This window comes from Phocoena phocoena, chromosome 17 (genome assembly GCF_963924675.1).
Source record: "Phocoena phocoena chromosome 17, mPhoPho1.1, whole genome shotgun sequence".
NCBI lineage: Eukaryota > Metazoa > Chordata > Mammalia > Artiodactyla > Phocoenidae > Phocoena > Phocoena phocoena.
Genome location: NC_089235.1, coordinates 24238865 through 24258052, shown reverse-complemented (window position 1 = coordinate 24258052; position 19188 = coordinate 24238865). Strand labels below are relative to the sequence as shown.

At 43.8% G+C, this 19188-nt stretch overlaps 1 protein-coding gene across 1 annotated transcript in view; it reads left to right on the top strand.

Annotated features, from left to right (window-relative positions):
- Positions 1-19188, top strand: part of ZNF704 (zinc finger protein 704) — a 205330-nt gene that overhangs the window by 167295 nt on the left and 18847 nt on the right. The window contains exons 3-4 of the mRNA XM_065895643.1: positions 993-1096; positions 5883-6115. Of these exons, the coding sequence (XP_065751715.1) occupies positions 993-1096; positions 5883-6115 (337 nt within the window). The remainder of the gene's footprint in view (positions 1-992; positions 1097-5882; positions 6116-19188) is intronic.

Below are 19188 nucleotides of genomic sequence, written 5' to 3'. Positions count from 1 at the left end.
CCACTGTTTCCTCTTGTCTGGACTCCTAGCAATCATGTCCTAACTGGCCTCCCTGCTTCTATTCTGCCTTCCCTAAAATCCGCTCTCCGTGTAGCAGCTTGGGTCATGAACTTAAAAATATTAATCATTTTATGTCACTAGACCTGATTCAAGCCTTCTAGGGACTTCCTGTTGCACCTGGAATAAAATCGAAACACCTTCCATGGCCACACGACCCCACAAGACCAGCTTGGCACCATTCTCTCCTTCTCACACCAGTGGGTCTCTCTTGAGATATCCGGTGCTGATTCCTGCTGCCTCGCCTTCACACAGCTGTCTCTGCTGCTTGGGGTGCATTTCCCCTCCCCCTTCTCCCTTCACACTTCACCTCAGACATCACCTTCTCGGAGAACCTTTCCTGACCCCAATAAGTGCAGCCGCCCACAGCCGTCGTCATGTCAAAATGTCTGTGCCCTACATAGCACTTGTCACTATCAGAAATTATTCTGTTCCTTTTTGGTTGTTTACTGATCATTGCGTCTCTTCCCACCAGCCTTGTGTGTTCTTTACCATGCATCACCTATGCCTAGAAGTGCCTAGCCCAGTACTGTACTCTCAGTAAACACCTGTTAGATGCATGACCAGTGAATGAAACCATCGCTTCCTAATACTGTAGGATTTTTTTAATAAATCAGATTTTTTTAAATTTAATTTAATTTTTTTTTGCCACGCCATGCAGCATGTGGGATCTTAAGTTCCCTGACCAGGGATTGCACCTGCGCCCCTTGCGGTGGAAGCGCAGAGTCTTAACCACGGGACCGCCACGGAAGTCCCCTGACACTACGTGATTTTGACTTATGGAGTTCGGCTTCCTTACCTGTACAATAAAACTAACAAAACACTGGGTTTTCATCGGGACAAGCTAAAGGAGTAAATGTGTATGGTCGCATGTGGTCCTTGGCGTGGTAGGTGCAGAATGAACACAGTTAACAGTGCCCCTCCCTGTTTTCCAGGAAATCCTCAGAGGAACTGGACATGGACAAGGTGACAGCAGCGATGGTACTAACCAGCTTGTCCACCAGCCCTTTGGTTCGGAGCCCTCCTGTGCGGCAGAACGGTGAGGCTGGGGTATGGGGCACAGGGAGGACACTCTGACCCCGAGAGCAGAGCTTCTCTTTGAGGGGTCTCATTCCTGTCACACGCAGTGAACAATTAACGCTCACCCGTCAGCAGGAAGTGAGGAGAAATGCGGAAGAAGTAGACCCCAGAGCTATCAGCCTCCTCTCCGTCATCCCAAAGACCCCACTGCATCTCATTCATGCATCCATCCTTTCACTACACATTTATTGATCCCCATCACCTTTCCAGAACACGTCTTTGAGAACTTGTGTTCCTTTTTCCCCCAGGTAAATGGAGACTGGTCTAATGAAGTTACTTCCCCAGCTTTTTTTTTCTGTTTGGTTGGAGAGGGAGTTGGATCAAAGAGCTCTGAAGATTAAATATTTTGAAAAAGCATTATCCTAGGCTTCTTAATCTGTTTTTTCATTCAGTATATATTTATTAGGTACCATAATAGATGGTTTGAATACATCACTGAAACAGTGTCCATACTCCCAGGTAGTGTACAGTCTCTTTGCAGGGGTGGGGTGGGGGGGGCGGGAAAGACTATCACAGCTGTATTAATGGCTAGCATTTATTGAGCACTTACTATGTGCCAAGTACTAAGTTTGCTTTATCTCATGTAATTCTCACAACAATTCTATGAGATGTTATCACTGTTTTACAGATGAGTGAACTGAGGCACTTGGGGATTAATTAACTTTTAAAGAGCAGAGCTGAAATTCTATTCTATCTTCCTGATTCCAGATCTCCTTTGTCATGATATAATATTGACTTGCATAATTCAATATGATAAATCAGGAGGGCAGTAGGAGATGAAGTTGGAGAGCCTGGCAGGAAATCAGGGGGCCATGTATGCCTGGTTATGAGTTTGGACATTAATCTGAGGCTATAGGAGAGCTATTAAATGATTTAGGCACTAGAAAGTTATAACTGGATTTACAGGGCAAAACAAAAAATAAACAAGAAAAACACATGTGGGTGTCCTGAATTTGGTGGTCACAGTGTGGATACATATAGGGCATAACTGAGAAATGTGAAAAAGGCAGAATCAACAGGAGTTGGTGATGGACAGAGAGGATGAAGGCGGGGGAGTGATAAGGGTGACTTCTGTGAAGTTGCTGTGCTTCCGCAAGGAAGCCCATTCCCTGAGATGGGGAACAAAGGCAGAAGAAGACACCTATTTAGTGAATGTTTGGAGCAAGAAGTGGGGTTGCTGAAGAAGATCCAGCTTGAAACACGTTTAGTGCGGAGTACCTGAGGATCATTCATTCAAGAGGCAGCATCTGATGGGGATCTGGGCGCAGCCTGGGAGAGAGGTCTGGGCTGATGTGGAATTGGAAGGCAACATTTTGAAGCCATGAGCACAGATGAAATGACCCTGAGAGGGTTGTAGAGAAGTGGAGGGCAAAGAGGGAAGTGGTGAGCTTTCTCATCATGGAAGGAAAAGAACCCAGGGAGAGGCGGAGGGAGGGGTAACTGGAGAAGCAGAGATTAGGAGAGTGTGACTTCCTGAAAGTCAAGGGAAAAGCTTGTTTCAGGGAGCGACCTCTGATGCCTCAGAAGGTCAAGCATGAGAAGGACTCAGTTCTGCCTCACAAAGAATTTGGTGGCTTTGGCAAGAACATTCACAGTGGATGGCCCATGGCAGAAGCCATATTGCACTCCAGTGAATGTAATGTACTGAGACCACTGGATGGAACTTAACAGTCAGGGAAGACCTTCTCTCAAAAGCCAGCCTAGTCAATGATGAGCTAGAGCTAGGGTTCACCCATAATCTGGTTGTAAGCAGGAGGTGTTAAAATAAATTTGTGGAACATCCACTGAATTCTCACCAAAACTTACCCCAATCCATTTGTAAGTGGGAAGAATGGTCAAGATACTGGGAATTCAGATGAATACCAGAAATCAGGAGGGCCCACCATCATGATTCACCTCAAGCTGGGGTGATGTCACCTCCTCACACAGAGTAGACACCGTGCTCTTGAGCTGAGCATGATTTCTCCCGATGTCCCTCTCAGCGTGGCAAAGCTGCTAAAGAAAGATGATAGGAAAAGCAGAAGTGAAGTCATCCCCAAAACCTATTCTAGGAAAAAGGAATTACAGAATTTCACGGAATCCTCAGGGGAAAACAGTCATTTTGATGTAATCGTTCTTTTTACCATTGAATATTTTTAATTTGAGAACATTTTTAATATTTCTTTGTATTGAAATGTTAGAATCAAAATAAACCTTTTGCTTCTTCAATACAAACTTTTCTTAGCATAGTTATAAAGAAAGTGTTCATTATGACTTAGAAAATAACTATCCAATTAGTAATCCCAGATTTCTGATATCTCTCATTTATTCTGCAAATTGGAGGAAATTCTTAAAAAGGGGAAGCAATTTATGATAATGAAGGCTTTTTTTTTTAGAAATAAAAATTATCTCCAGAATGATTGTGTATCAGTGAATTTTTGGAAACTGTTGTGATCCTTTACTGTGCTGGAAAAGGATCATTTTGTTAGGATGTGGGTCGGCAAAGAGGGTGAGATTCAGCAAAATGCCTGTCTGCATTTTTAGCAAACACATGTTTCAGATAAGGAGACACTGCTCCCTGAAAAATATTATGAATTGGTTCTGACTTTTTTCTGAAGAATTTTCCGAAAAATATATTTCTAGATTCCATTGTCCTTCTGATTATATAGTGTTTGTTTTTTAAATATTTATTTGGCTGCGTCGGGTCCTAGTTGTGGCACTTGGGATCTTCAGTTCGGCACGCGGGATATTTCGTTGCAGCGCACAGGCGCAGTAGTTGTGGCACGTGGGCTCTCTAGCTGTGGTGCGCGGGCTTCAGAGCACGTGGGCTCAGTAGTTGCAGCGTGCGGGCTAGTTGCCCCATGGCACGTGGGATCTTAGTTCCCCAACCAGGGATCGAATCCAAGTCCCTTGCATTGGAAGGCGGATTCTTAAACACTGGACCACCAGGGAGGTCCCTAAATAGTGTTTCTAAAGGAAATGTCATTCACGGGTAAACAAACAAATTAACTTTTGGCATTGGCGTGAAGCAGTGTAACCACACTGTAACAATTGTTGGTTCTCAAAATAATTTCAGTTCCTCATACTTAACACGATTACAGATCTTGCACTATGAACTTGTTTTATTTACAAGTGCATGCTGTGATATATTTATAAGCCTCCTGGGCCTGCCACGTGAGTTTGTCACACCAGGTAGTATTACCTAAGGCCTTACACTGGGCTCCTCTTGAATTCATGTTGTATTGAATGGAGCTTTCTTATTTATCAGCGGCAACTTGGGTCCAGGGAGTATATCAGTCTCTGTGTAGACTACAGGGACTGAGATGCTGATTTGGTTTTGTTGCTGCTGTCAAGGTGTGAGCCTGCATAAATGACCATGTAATTCTGTTAGAGCCTGGCTTTAAGGAGATGGTCGACTTACTTCTGCTATTCAACTTAAAACTTCATTCATCTAACTGAAATTTTTGCTTGGCATAAGTTGTGGAATATTCTGGAAGCCTATAATTAGGTGAAGGTAGTTGAGAAATTTTTCCATGAATGCTAGTCTGCTATTTGTCTTCTCTTCATTACTAATTACACAGATGTTAACAGCATTTTTTTAATGAGTCATTTTGGGATTTTTTTTCCTCCTTGGAGTTAAAATATAGTTTTAATATATTCAAAATGTGCATTAATATGGAGAAGAAATTATCCAAAAAGAAAGTCAAATTTATACAAATGCTAATTAAGATTGGGCATTTTGAAAAGTAAAGCACATCTTCGGTGATTAAAATAGCCCCCTGAAGACATTCAAACTGAGCAAAGATCTCTCTATATTAGCAAGCATTTCATCATGTTTTCCCCCACAAGTGGAAAGGTAAAATTCAACACCAATCTTATCAGTAATTATTACCAATAACTTCTTTTACGATACCAGCTTTGCCAGAGAGAAGGGAGGATAGTCACAACACGGGGCCTGCATGCCCTGAAGGAGAAAGAAGGCCAACTGGTATACCAGGGTTTGGGGCCCTGGCCCGTCCAAGTTATATACTAATCATGGTGAAATGGCAGATCACTTCAATTCCTGGTGACTCAGGGTCCTTGTCTGTAAAAGGGGCATGATAATCCTTACCCTGAAAGATATTGTGAGCATGCAGGAGATTGTGTGAATAAGCTCTGTAAGATGTAAAACACGCACCAAATGTAAGGCACGATTATTTCTTATAAAAAGCAGGATGGTAAATGGCTTTAGGTAACTAATCAGAAATTCGTTCTCTTAGGTTCTTAAATCTTAGACTAACTCTTTCTAAAAATGTATTCCGAGAATCACAGTCCTGTAAGAAATTCCTTTTAAAGTGTTAAAATGTGGAGGTGTGGCGTGTGGGGAAATACCGCAAATGACTTCTCCCTTAGGGATACAGTCCATAAACGCCGGTCTTCCCAAACTTACGGAACCAGAACATCTTTTTTTCCCCTCGTTTTTATGTAATCTCCACTCTCATCCAAAAGAACTAGTGTTGCACAAAGCAACACCCATCAGAAAACTCTTAGAGAAACCTGTTGTCGTGTGGCTAAAATAAATGTTTATAAACTATAATGGGGCTTTTTTTGGGGGGGGGAAGTATAAATAGAGTAAAACATACATGCGCAGCTGTTGCAAATTGCCAAGTGGGCTGCAGGTGCCTTCACCGTCATGGAATCCGGGCCCCCGTTTCCCCTCTTACCCATGCCTGGGCTCCCCGGGGTCCGGGACTGGGTACTGACGCTGTGCTTGTGTGAACGGACAGAGGGCCTGAGCGGATCGTGGAAGGAGGGAGGCGGCGTGCCTTCCAGCACGAGCAGCAGCGGCTACTGGAGCTGGAGCGCCCCCAGCGACCAGTCCAACCCGTCCACGCCGTCGCCGCCGCTGTCCGCCGACAGCTTCAAGCCCTTCCGCAGCCCCGCGCCCCCGGACGATGGCATCGACGAGGCGGAGGCCAGCAACCTTCTCTTTGACGAGCCCATTCCCAGGAAACGAAAGGTTGGTTTCGGGTTTCAGTTGCGGGACGGTGCTTTCCCTCCGCCCTCTAAGGGCGGGTTTGATCCTGGGGTGGTGATTTTTGGTACTTCTCCAACCCACGCCCCTTCCTCTCTTCCCCTCTAATGTTCTTGAAGTTTCAAAATAAATTAAGGGTCGTGGCTAAAGACAAATAGAAACGACCAAAATATTAATATGTTTCTTCCAAGGACGCATTCCCCCCATCCCATCCCCACGCTCTCCCCTGGTTGTAAGTTGCTGCACTGGTTAGGAGTTAACATCAGATAACCTGGGACTTACCAGTATTTGGAAGTCAGAAAATTGGACTTCAGGCTTGGTTTGGTAATTAACTCACTCTCTTCCTGGCACTTAACTTCTTCATCTGTAAAATAAAATTAATATGTTTTTCTCTTTTCCGCTTCACTGAGCCCTGAAGCATTGTTGGAAAGAATATTTTGCATCTTATTTTTATAAAACCAGGTGTGAAATATACATGAAAGCTAACATATAAACGTATGTAGTATATAAGTAATATACCCCCAAATTATACATTTATTAAATTAGAAGTGAAAAAGGAGGTATAATTAATTGATTTAATAAATTAATTGATTACACTTTTATTTAATCCTCACAGCAGTCCTGTACGGTAAGTATTATTTTCCTGTCTTGAGAGGAGGAGATTGAGAACCAGGGAGATTATACGTTTAAGTCTCTCCTGTTCTGCAGGTTAGGAAGGGCCAGAGCCGCCATTCAAACCAGGTCTGCCTGAAGCGAAAACTCATATTCTTCTCATTCTCTTCACATACATTTAAATCATTATGGTCACTCACGATTTTAAAAAGCATTTCTGTTTCATTGAATAAAGAAATTCTACTGCTCTATCTAGGAAACCTTTTAACATTATTTTTTAAATCTCCATGTAAATATGAAGCTGTTATTATATATTAGTCTTTTAATTTGCAATTGGCAGCTTCATTATTAATGACTGTTCACCAATAAAGATCCAAAGAAAACCCCGAGGACTGCAGTGCAACCTTTTTTTCCCCCAGTTCATTTCAAAGAGAAAAACAAAGAGATGGCACTGATCCAACACCGTCCCTCCCTGCGTCTCTCTTAGCATCACGCAGCATGTGTAGCAGGGGCGGTGGTGTACGTACTCTCTCTGCCCAGAGAACAGGGCATTAATGTAGTCTGCTATCCTTCCCGGAGGCAGTGGCATGAAGAGTTGCTGTTTTACACTCCAGTCCATTGGGCAGGGGGCCTGGAGTTGTTCCGGCATCCCGTGGGTCCCCGCAGACACTGCGTCTTCGCTTGACTAGACGGGGAGGGAGGCTGGCACTTTTCAGTGGCAACCCATAGGCGAGACGGCTGCGTGGACCTGGAGTCTTGTTCTGTTGCTTCAGGCTGCACAGACTTTCTCTCTGGGGCCTTCAGAGTGTGTGGCCTTGGCTCTCATCAAGCGTGGGCCAGCCTTGTGGCAAGGACTCACGGCACAGGGAACCCCCAATGCTTGGAAGGTGTGCTGCTGAAGGCCCATCACAGCCTTTCCTTTCCACTCCAGCCACGAGCCAAAATTCATACTCTTGCATCGCAATTAGGTTGCATTAGTCAGACTCGTATTTAAGGTCTGTAGGCTTCAACTCAATTAGGGGATAGTCAAGTCACCAAGGGAAAAGAAAAAAAATAAAATCATTACCTAGTGGCATTTATTTGAAGGGCACAGACCCACTCTGCAGGAGTCGGGATAGTAGGGATACATGAACGAGTGAAAACCAAGTTCCTCCTTCTTTCTTTACGACTTCTCCCTCTGGATTTCCGCCCCCGCCTCCCCCCCACCGTAATACCAACAGGATGAAGCTAATAGTCCCTAATTTTTAACGAGAGGATTTTACATAGACCAAGTCGTTGCCTTCTTTTTTTTTTTATACAGCAGGTTCTTATTAGTCATCAGTTTTACACACAGCAGTGTATACATGTCAATCCCAATCGCCCAATTCATCACACCCGCCCCCCTGCCGCTTTAGTCGTTGCCTTTTGAACTTAATGGTACTTTGAATAGTGAGAGTAACAGGAAAGTAGGATGGTTGCAATTCATTTTTTTTAATATATTAAGTGAACCAATACTTATTGAGCACCCAGCAAGCACAGTGCTCAATGCCCTGAGATTAAGGCGTAGACCCTTCCTTCAAGGTTGAAAGTTGGGTGGGTGGACACTAATGTGTAAAGAGGCAGTAATAATTATGAGTGATAAATGCTGTGCTCACGATGTGGTAGAAACACAGTAACTGTAATGCAGCTATTTTAGAGTTTTAAAAATCATATTTCACAAGATTTCTGAGAGTTAATTGTCTAATCCATTAGGCAATATGTTCTAGTTGGTGAAACTTTCTGAATTCATTTTATTTTCCTCTTCATTCCCTCAGATTCATAATATCCATTTGAGACCATGGGCAGTTGTGATGGTCACGTATCCTGTGGGGATTGTTTGAGAACCTTCTAGATCAGTATTTTCCAAACTGCATGTCTCAATCCAATAGTGGGTTGTGAATTGGTTTAATGAGCCGTGAACAGCACATCTTTAATGAATAGGACAGAATAGGGTGCAATGTACATAATCAGGATAAGTACTGTTTCTTGATGCTTTGGTTCAGTTGTACACTTACATGTCTACTGTACAAAATGTATCTCTTACTGTGGCTCCTGGTCAAAAAAGTTTGGAAGCCCCTGTTGCTTATTATAAAGAGGGAACATAGGGCTTCCCTGGTGGCGCAGTGGTTGAGAGTCCGCCTGCCGATGCAGGGGACACGGGTTCGTGCCCCGATCTGGGAAGATCCCACATGCCGCGGAGCGGCTGGGCCCGTGAGCCATGGCCGCTGAGCCTGCGCGTCCGGAGCCTGTGCTCCGCAATGGGAGAGGCCACAACAGTGAGAGGCCCACGTACAGCAAAAAAAAAAAAAAAAAAAAAAAAAAAAAGAGGGAACATATAAGTGGTAAATGAAGGAGCCCTGGTCGGAAATCCAAAGATCCACATTCTCAACTCAACTTTGCTACCCTGAGAACTTAAGGAAAACACTTCATCCCTCTCATCATCAGCTTCTTAATCTGGCAAACAGGCAAACAGGCATTATCAAACCTCTCTCAAGACAATCACGAAGATTAAGTGTGACCAACCATAAGTAGAAAGGGCTTACAAGCCCTAAAACCCCATGCACTGGAAGGAATGTAGCAACTTTGTAATGGACATTTTAGGACCCCAGAACAAAGGGGGAGGAGGCATACCCTATACTGATTATGAAGCAATGACCCTCAACTTCCTCCACATTATAGAAACTCCTTGTCGCTTTTCCTCACTGTCACCTCTTACGTGATCCCTGTTCCACTTGTGTAAAGAGGAAGAGAGATCCATTGCCTAGACAAGGCGTTATCGCCTACTCTCAGTAGTACGCAAGCAACAATTGCTGACAATAACTACATTTGCATATTTTGTTACAGTTTACAAAATGCTTTTAACTGCAGCATGTCATTTAATCATCACAAAAATCCTTGGCCTAGTCATATCCCTATTGTGCAGAAGAGTCTCACTGAGGTTATGTGATTTGCCCCAAATCCTGTAGCTTAAATGTGTTAGAAATAAGATCAGTTTCGCTGAAAGAGCAAAGATGAAACTCTTGAGGCAAGTTAATTGAAGGAATCCACATTTCCCTCTGCCGCCCAGAAGAAAACAACATGGAAAGAAAACAGACCCAGCTACAGCCAACATTACATGGCAGGGCGGGAGCGGGGTGCAAAGGGTTCGCAAAGAAATTGAAGACAGAGAGAGGCACTCCAGGCTGTCTGATGGGGGCGCGACTTCCCGCAGGAAGCGCCCATCGCTCTTAACAGGCCCTTCAGCCAAGGTGCGTGGGGTGCGAGGAGGGGAAATGAAAGGCTTCTTTCTCCCGGCTCTGGAGATCAGCCAGTCAACTGCGTCAAGCCCCGTTCTAGAAGAATTTTTCCTCTGGAATTTCATACTGACAGTACTTCGAGGCTGCTCGGAGGAAAGCCTGGTAGTATGAGCCAGGATTCTGGGACCACGGGGAAGGTGCAGTTCCCATCATGACCACAAGGTGGTGCAATGGCCCTAAATACAGCCGCTCCGGGCGTCTGGGAGGAAACAATTCTCTGGAAGGCCAAGAGTTAACCATCAATTCCTGACGACCTCTGGAAAAATCAAGAGGGGCTGATAGCTAATTACTAACGTGCTTCTTTCCATGTCAGATTCCTAGTTCAGTCAGATTTTGGATTTGTCCATTGCTAAACAGGATAAAACAGTTCGGGCTCTGGAATTAGCACCCCAACTGCCGTACTCGTGTGACCTTAGCAAATCACTTGACCTCTCTAAGCCTCAGTTTCCTCATCTGTACAATATGGAGAATGATAGCACCATATTGATCATGTTGTTGTGAGGACTGTGTGAGCAGTAAATGCTGGCTGCTAATATTTCGCTTTCCTTTTTACCCATTTGACAACAGACCGAATGGAATTTGAGAACCGTGGGTGTGGAGAGAGAAGGCTGCCTGCCTCCGTCCTCCATCCTGACCCATTCTGACCAGGTCAGGGCCGCTGCAGCCCTTCGGCTATCTCAGCCACCTTGGGCTTATTTAGGGTTAATGGAAGAGGCCAGACTACGTCAGGTGAGGGGTGAAGGAAGCAATGACAGTGGCAGAAATCAGGGCCCTATGAGCAAATCTGACTCAGGACCCTGCATTTCAGAACATCAGCGCAAATCAAAAGCAATCACAAAATTCCAGCCTTCGTCATTTTCATTTATTTCACAGGTGTCTTGACCATGAACCACTTTACCTGTGGACTAGAGAAGATCGCAAGTCAGAGAAAAAACAGCTAAGTTCACATAAGCTGCTTCGGTCATAGTTGTACCGTAGTAAACAGTAAACAGTAGAATTAATCATTTGCTCCATTCTACGTGTTCCGTCTTTCAGAATCAGAGAGCAGTGAATCACTTTAAATTGTGAATGACTGCTCCGGAAAGAAAACAGACCCTCAAGGCCCTCACGGATACACCTGTTGCCAGTCTCTACATGGACTTAATTCCTAACCCACTAATTTTGAGCAGAGAAGTGCCTTCTGTAAGAAGAACTGCTGCTCCAGAAATAGACCCATCTGTTAGAACTGCTGGGGAGGGTGGTGCTAAGAAAAGCAGCTCAGGGTCACACTGTACGGGGTTTCACGGTGATGACACAGCATTGCCAGCCAGAGCCGGGGAGCTGATTGACCTCAGGGAGGATCAGGGTAAAGAAGAGAGATCTAGGCAATTTAATGACAGCATCTTAGTATAGTCTGCCGGGCAGTGTGTGGTCCAGGAGCTCGAAGGACTTCAGAAATCATCGAGCCCAGGCTCAACCTTTCCAAGTTACAGGACCGCTTGATCATGTCTGGAAATGTACAGGTGTCCCCAAAGGCGAGATGCACTTTTAGAAATCACTGATCGAGAAAATATATAATGACTAGGGATTTCTATTAATTCAGGAATACTTTTGTTGTGGTTTTAGAAATCGTTTTAAATCTACTCTATATTTAGGTATCATTTCCACATGATAAAATGAACTCGCTTTAAATGTATATAGTTCAGTGAGTTTTGACTAATGTCTCCACCTGAGTAACCACCACTGTGATCCAGGCCAGCAATCCTTGTGTCCTCTGCAGTCAGATGCCACCCCCTACCCCAGACAGGCAGACACTGCCCTGACTTCTGTCACTAGAGATTAATTTTGCCTGTTGAAAATGGGGTCATAAGTGTGCACTTTTTGGTGTACAGAATACCAAATGTTGGCAACAGGAACTCTCATTCATTGCTCTTGAGAATGTAAAATGGCACAACCACTTTGTAAAGCAGTTTCGCACTTTCTTATAAAGGTAAATATAAAAACAAATAAAGAAAAATTTTTAAAATTTAAGAAAAGGTAAATATATATTCACCATATGACCCAGCAATTCCACTCTTAGATATTTACCTAAGAGATAAGAAAGGATGTCCACAGAAACACTTGTAGACAAATTTCATAGCAGTTTTATTCATCGCCACCCCAAACTGGAAACCTGTGATACGTTATAAAATGGAATACTACACCACAATAAAAGGCAACTAATGACTGAAATAAGGAACAATGGGTGAATCTCAAAAAAAATTATGCTGAGGTTTAGAAGCCAGATACAAGGGGATACATTCTGTTATTCCATTTACAAAAATCTTTTTGTTATTTTTAAATTTTATTACCACAGAATCTATAAATGGCACATACAAGTGAGAGATGTTTAATCCCTGCTTGGTATACATTGGAATTTACCCACACACCTCACAGATCCAAAATCACTGATCTTGTTCAGTCCTCTTGTTTTACGAATAAAGAAGGAAGGTCCCAGGGTGGTGAGGTGACATGTATAATGCTGCTCTCCCAGTAAAGAAAAGAATTGGAATGCCTACAACTTCTAACAGTTACTAATTTTTTTAGGACAGCGTTTATCAGCCTTTGGAACCTGCTGAAGGTCTGAGTAGACGTGTTGGTTCTGAAAGAGCCGTTGCAGCCTCTGCCAGGGGCGTGGCTTCCTATAAGGCAGGCTGAGGAAGCATGTGTGACACGCTCACCTGTGCAGAATAATTGGCCCCTCTTCCCTCTGGGAAGCCTGGATGCATGAGTGTCCACCCCTCACCCATCCCAACACACACACACACACACACACACACACACACACACACACACACACCAATCGCCAAATAAAACATACAGTTGGGGCTTCCCTGGTGGCGCAGTGGTTGAGAGTCCGCCTGCCGATGCAGGGGACACGGGTTCGTGCCCCGGCCCGGGAAGATCCCACGTGCCGCGGAGCGGCTGGGCCCGTGAGCCATGGCCGCTGAGCCTGCGCATCCGGAGCCTGTGCTCCGCAACGGGAGAGGCCACAACAGTGAGAGGCCTGCGTACAGAAAAAAAAAAAAAAAAAAAAAAACATACATCAGGATCTTCTCAGTTGCCTTAGAAAAGGCAACTTGACGTTAACTCCAGGCAGCTGTCTGGTAAACTGGTCATGTGATGCTCAAAGCCATGCTTATGTACCTCCTGGAATATAGCTATAATTGAACTTATCCCTGGACGTGTCATATAACACTCCAAAATCCAGCTGTGTTTGCACTCTTGGAACTGAAGGTGACCTTCAGCAGTCATCTTGTCAGTCCTGTGTACCAGTCTGGGTTCTATCAGGAAAATAGAAACTACTCCACGTACCCTGAGTACGAAATAATTCAAAACCAGCATGGATGTTTGCCATGGAAAGGGAAGCAGAGAGAAGATGAAGAAGGAAGCCTTGGTCAAAGATCTTTCTTGGCCAAAGAAGGAAACCTAGAGCCCCAAAGCAGTCGGTATGAGAGACATTCTGGAAGCTGCTGCAAAAGTGATGAGTCCCCAGGAAGTTCTTTCCAACCATCGTAGCCCACGAGGCCAGAGTTGGGTGGTTCTAAAGAGCTTTCCTGGGTGATGCTGTGAATATCACATTGTGTGAGATTCCGTGAGTCTGCTTGTAAACTGCCAGGAACTTCAGCTTAATCAGGCAGATGTGTGGAGGACCCTAGCACGCTGTGCTTCCCAACCAACAGGGACCTCTCTCTCCCTCGGACATCCCAGCTTAGTGAACGTCTGTTCGAGCTGAGAGGAGAAGCCAGGACTGAAGCACAGAGGGGCACGTTCAGACTTGGAGGCTGCAGCTCCACCGGCAGCTTTGCTTGGTTTGGCCTCTTTGGGCAAGCTTGGATCCATGTGGCAATCTAGGTGTTTATTTAGCTATTTTCTCCCTGTTCTCCTCCTCCCATGGCTGACTTTCCTTTAGCATAACAGTGAGTAGTCTGTAGACAAAGGATTTGTCTCCATTGGATGTAGTCAGGGGACTTTGAAAAGTACTTAAGCACCGTTTAAGGGGACTCTGGTTCCACCGAGAACATTCTTCACCTAGGTAGAAAGAAGTCACTTGATTTCATTAAAGTCGAGGTGCTCGTGCTAGTATACTTTGATTCTCCAAAAATTAATCAAGCAAGTGTTACAGGGTGACTTTCATTTTAAATTTAAAATAGGGTAATTTTTATGTTTGCAAATTAATGTAAAAATAAGATACCCTTCCCCAATATTTCTACCATGCAATTTCTACCACGTAATCATTTGTATTACATACCCTCCCAAATATATAATGTTGTTTATATTCTTTTATAACCTACTTTTTCCCCATTTCAATCAAGGTCCTGGGGGAAGCTGGTGGTGTTCTCAAGTGGGGTAATTGAGAAGAGTTTAATGAAGAGGCTCTTTATAAAGGTGTAGATAGGGCTAGAAGGAATCAGAAGGGATGGTGTGGTACCCCACGGGCAAAAGAGAAAAGCAGGGAGGAAGCAAAGTTGATCATTTTTCTTCACTTCCATTACCTAATTTTCTTTGGGCAACAGATTTCTTTGGAGCCTTTAGCAGGGGCCCAAAATAGTATGGGCGTAATTGAGGAGATGACACACAAACACTTGCAATTGGTAGGTCTCCAAATTCCAAGGGATTTAGAGAGGATATTGGCCCAGCTTCATTGTATTTTGGGGATTCGATACCTCTATACCAGCTATTTCCTCCTAACTAAGGAAAGGAGTTATACCAATGACATTTATTTTTCTATAATCAGTACCAAGCTTTAGTAATCAATTCAAGAAGCAAATGCTTGACGTCTTATTGCAAAGACTAGGAACAGAATGTTATACATAATACTTGTTATGGCACAAAAATACCACTGTGATTGTCATTTCCTAAAACGATCAGCAGTCTGACCCTTTACAAAATTCCTAAGATGTAGAATGAATTTGGTTCTATATGTTGTGTAATACTGTTATATTAATTTCAAAAGACTTTATCTAACTGACTAATTGGTAGGAATCATCAAGTGATACTGGATAAGTCACATATCCCTTCTTAAACCACTTTCTTCTATTTGTGCTGGTAATACCACACTGTCTGGATTACTACTGCTTTCCCCACCCTCTCTCTCTCCGGCTGCCCTTTCATCTCCTACATGAAATATTGGATGCTGCAGTATCCTGGGCCTTCTAATCATCTCTAGCTGCATTTTTTTCCCTAGATGATCTCATCCAGATCTGTTTTAAGAAATCCTTCAGCTCCTGACTCCAAATATAGATCTCTAGCCCTGACTTCCCCTCAGTTCCAGGCTCACGGATCCATGGTCCTACTTGCCACCTCCTCTTGACCAATAACAGGTATCTCAAAATTAGCATATCCCAAACAGAACCACAACTCACAAAGCTATAGAAGTCATCTTTAACACCACCCCTTTTAACATTCCTCCTACTCAGCCCAACAGCAAGTACTGTTCGATCTGCCTCAAAAATTGATCTTTTTCTTTAAAAACGTTTTTATTGGAGTAGAGTTGATTTACAATGTTGTGTTACTTTCAGGTGTACAGCAAGGTGAATCAGTTATACGTGTACATATATCCACTCTTTTTTAGATTCTTTTCCCGTATAGGCCATTACAGAGCACCAAAATGGATCTTGAATGTGTCTACTTTTCTCCATTCTCACTGCCCAAGCCTTCTTCCAGCCGCCCTCTTCTCTGACCTGTGGGGGCATCACACTGGTGACCTTATTGTTCTCTCCCCAGAAGAGAGTGATGTTTTCTTAAAGCCTAAATCATATAATGTCGTTCCCCTCCTTAAACCCCTTCAGTAGCTTCTTTATTTTAGAATAAAATCCAAATTCCTTACCTTCTCCTGCAAGACCCTGCATGATCTGGCCCTCCTTGCCTCTCCACATTATTTCCAACAGATCACAGCCTCTCTCCTTTCCCTCTAAATTCACTGTCCTTTCTGGCCCTACAATATGTCAAGCTCTGCCCCATCTTCACACCTTTGCATTAACTCTTCCCTCTGCCTGGAAAACTCTAGCTCATAGCATGACTCGCTTCTTCTCCAACCTGCAGGTCCCAGCTCAGAAGTCACTTTCTAGAGGCTTTGTCTGACCTAACGCAGCCCACCCCCATTTCCAGTGACCTTACCATACCTGAAACCATCATCATTTATTATCATTTCTCTGTCTCTCCCACTAGGATCTAAGTTCCTGGAGCACAGCTTCTTAGATTTCTTTCTGTCACCAGCCACTGGAATATTCCTTGCTAAATAGCTACCTGGTTTAATGAATAAAGGACTACCATCAGCAGAGAGGCTTGGAATGAATCAGAAAGTGTTTTCATCTATCATGACTTCATTTCCAGATGGATGTTTGGACTCTCAGATACCTGTAATTTTGGTTCAAGTCATTAATTCCCTTAAGTGGAAGATAATTTTTAATAGTATAGCTTCATTGTTTGAAAAACGGGCAGAAAGCATTCCTAGGGTGAGGATTTGTTCATTCATACTGTTAAGTTGTCATATGCTTTGAATAAAAAACACCAAGCAGAATTCTTTTTTGTGAACCTTGGGGTTGGGGTGGGGGGCAGGGCAAGATTTAAACTCTCCCCCTTTGGCTCATCTTACATCTCAGGCATTTGGATCAGTGGCTCAAGGAGATCAGGGAGCCTGAAATTTGTGAACCGTCTCCTTAGAATAAACACCGACGCATCAGGATCATGTACTTTAAAGTCTCCTAATTCTGTCTCTGCTTCTCAGCTCCCCTCACATCCCTCTCTCACCTTCTGCTCCCTCTCTTCGCTGCTGCAGCTCCTAGGGCTCAGTACTGCCCATTGCAGCGGGGAGCACAGGTAGGCTGTCTGAGATGCCCGGGAGATACAGTGGGAATGGCTAGGTTGCTGTGTCAGGAATGCCGGCCACCTGGCCAGAGCCCCTGGGACCCCTAGGCCACTGGGCTCATGAAGCCCACAGGAGGTGTGGGCTCCTTCTGCTGTCACTATTCTTTCCCAGCAGACTGTGGCCATGTGCCACCACGCTCTGTCCTCCACTTGCCACGCTGTAAGTGACCATTCCCGACACACAGGGTATCCTCACTCCGGGAAGTTGCCAGGTACCTTGTTTCAACTGAGAAACCTAGAGAAAGACTTGGGTGCGGGTGGGTGGCTGGATCAGGATATTAATCCCATCATAATAGCTATGAATCATCCTCTAAATGTGTAAATGATTGCTTTCTAGAACAGGGCTTGAGGGCAGAAATCCTACTAGACTTGTAAACAAAGCTACATCAGTTCCGTCGTCAGTTCAAGGAAGGTGTCAAGACTACTATGTTGATTGGTCAGGGTAGGCTTACGGTTGAAATAACCCATTCCCAAACGTCAGTGGCTTAACCCCGTAAAGGATTTCTCATGTCACAATCCAGTCAGGTCAGCGGGGGTGGTGAAGGGGTGTCTCTGCCCCACACAATCCTCCAGGGACCCAGGCTCCTTCCTCCTGGTACAGAGGTTCTTAACCTGGAGTCCACAGGTCCCGGAAAGGGGGTGGACAGAATTCAGGGAGTCTGTGAACTTGGATGGGAGAAGAAGTATATCTTTATTGTCATGAATCTTTTAACTATAATATAGCATTTCCTGCAATTATGATCGAAGGCATCAAACCACAATAAAGTGAATGCCGCCTGTGACTTTAGTACCAATAGAAATCATGGATATTTTCATATCACCTTTCAATTTTAGCAGATATCATGAAATATCATTTATGTTTAACACTACTTTGAAATTATGGTAGTTACTAGACTCACTTAAAGATCTTGTTATTTAATGGGTTAAAGAGTACATATATTACCATTTCACAAAATTTTAAAATATTTTGATAGCTGTTTCAGTACTCTTGCAGTTTTTCGTAATCCTATGTATTTTATTTTAAACATTAAAAAACATTATTCAAGAAGGGGGCCATGGAATTTAACAGACTGCCAGAAGGGTTCATGGCAAACAAAAGATTAAAAATCCCTGATCTAAACAACAAGGTCTGACTATATAGCACAGGGAACTATATTCAATATCCTATGATAAACCATAATGGAAAAGAATATTTAAAAAAAGAATGTGTGTGTGTGTGTGTGTGTGTATACATGTATAACTGAATCACTTTGTTATACAGCAGAAATAAACACAACATTGTAAATCAACTATACTTCAATTTTTAAAATATTGAAAATTTAAAAATCTCTGACCTAGTGGTTCTGTCCCCTAAGTCCTTGGGTATCCCCTACCTCTAGTCAGCAGAGCGGGCTTGGGTGACATTGAGAAGTAGTTTAGGGACAAGGCTTAGAAGGAATGTGTGTCACTTCTGCCCATGTTTCCCTGGCCCTGACCCCACCTAACTGCAAGGGAGGCTGGGAAGTGAAGTCTAGTCTGTTCCCAGGCGAAAACGGGATGGGGCTCGGTGAGTACATGGAAGTGATTGTCACCGTGCCCATGGAAACAATTAGCAAAGAGACAGCAGTCCAATGACAAGCACCCTCCCTGGAGAAAACTCACTCCCTGTCAAATTCCCTCAGGGAAGTATAATCATAATAAGACCATAATAGCTGCCATTGGTTGAATAATTACTCCCGTCAGTATTGCGCTAAATGATTCACTTTCATGACCTCATTTAATCCTCATAATAACCTTATGAGACAGGTACTATTGTTCCTACTTGATAAATAAGGAAACCAGGACTTGAGAAAGGCAGTCCAGAATCGGTGCTCTCAATCCCTGTGCTGGACTGTTTCAGAAAACTTCTGAGATCCTTGTAAGAGAAGATGGAACCGTATCCTGGTGGAGAGAGTGGTTCCTGGAATCAGACTCCCAAACTTCATATCCCAGCTTTGCTGGAAGCTGGCTCATAGCCAGGGCAAGTTTTCCTGAAAGCTTTCCATGAATCTGTAAAATGGTGATAATAATAGCATCCATCTTTTAGGATTAAATGGGATAAATTCTTAGACTAGCACCTGGCACATGGTAAGTGCTCAGTGAATGTTAGACACTGTCATTAATGCCTAAATGACACTGACCACCTCAATGAAAGTGAACTAAATGTTCCAGCAGGGCTCAGTATTCATGAAGGATGCAAGAAAATCTCTGAGGTCACCAAGATCC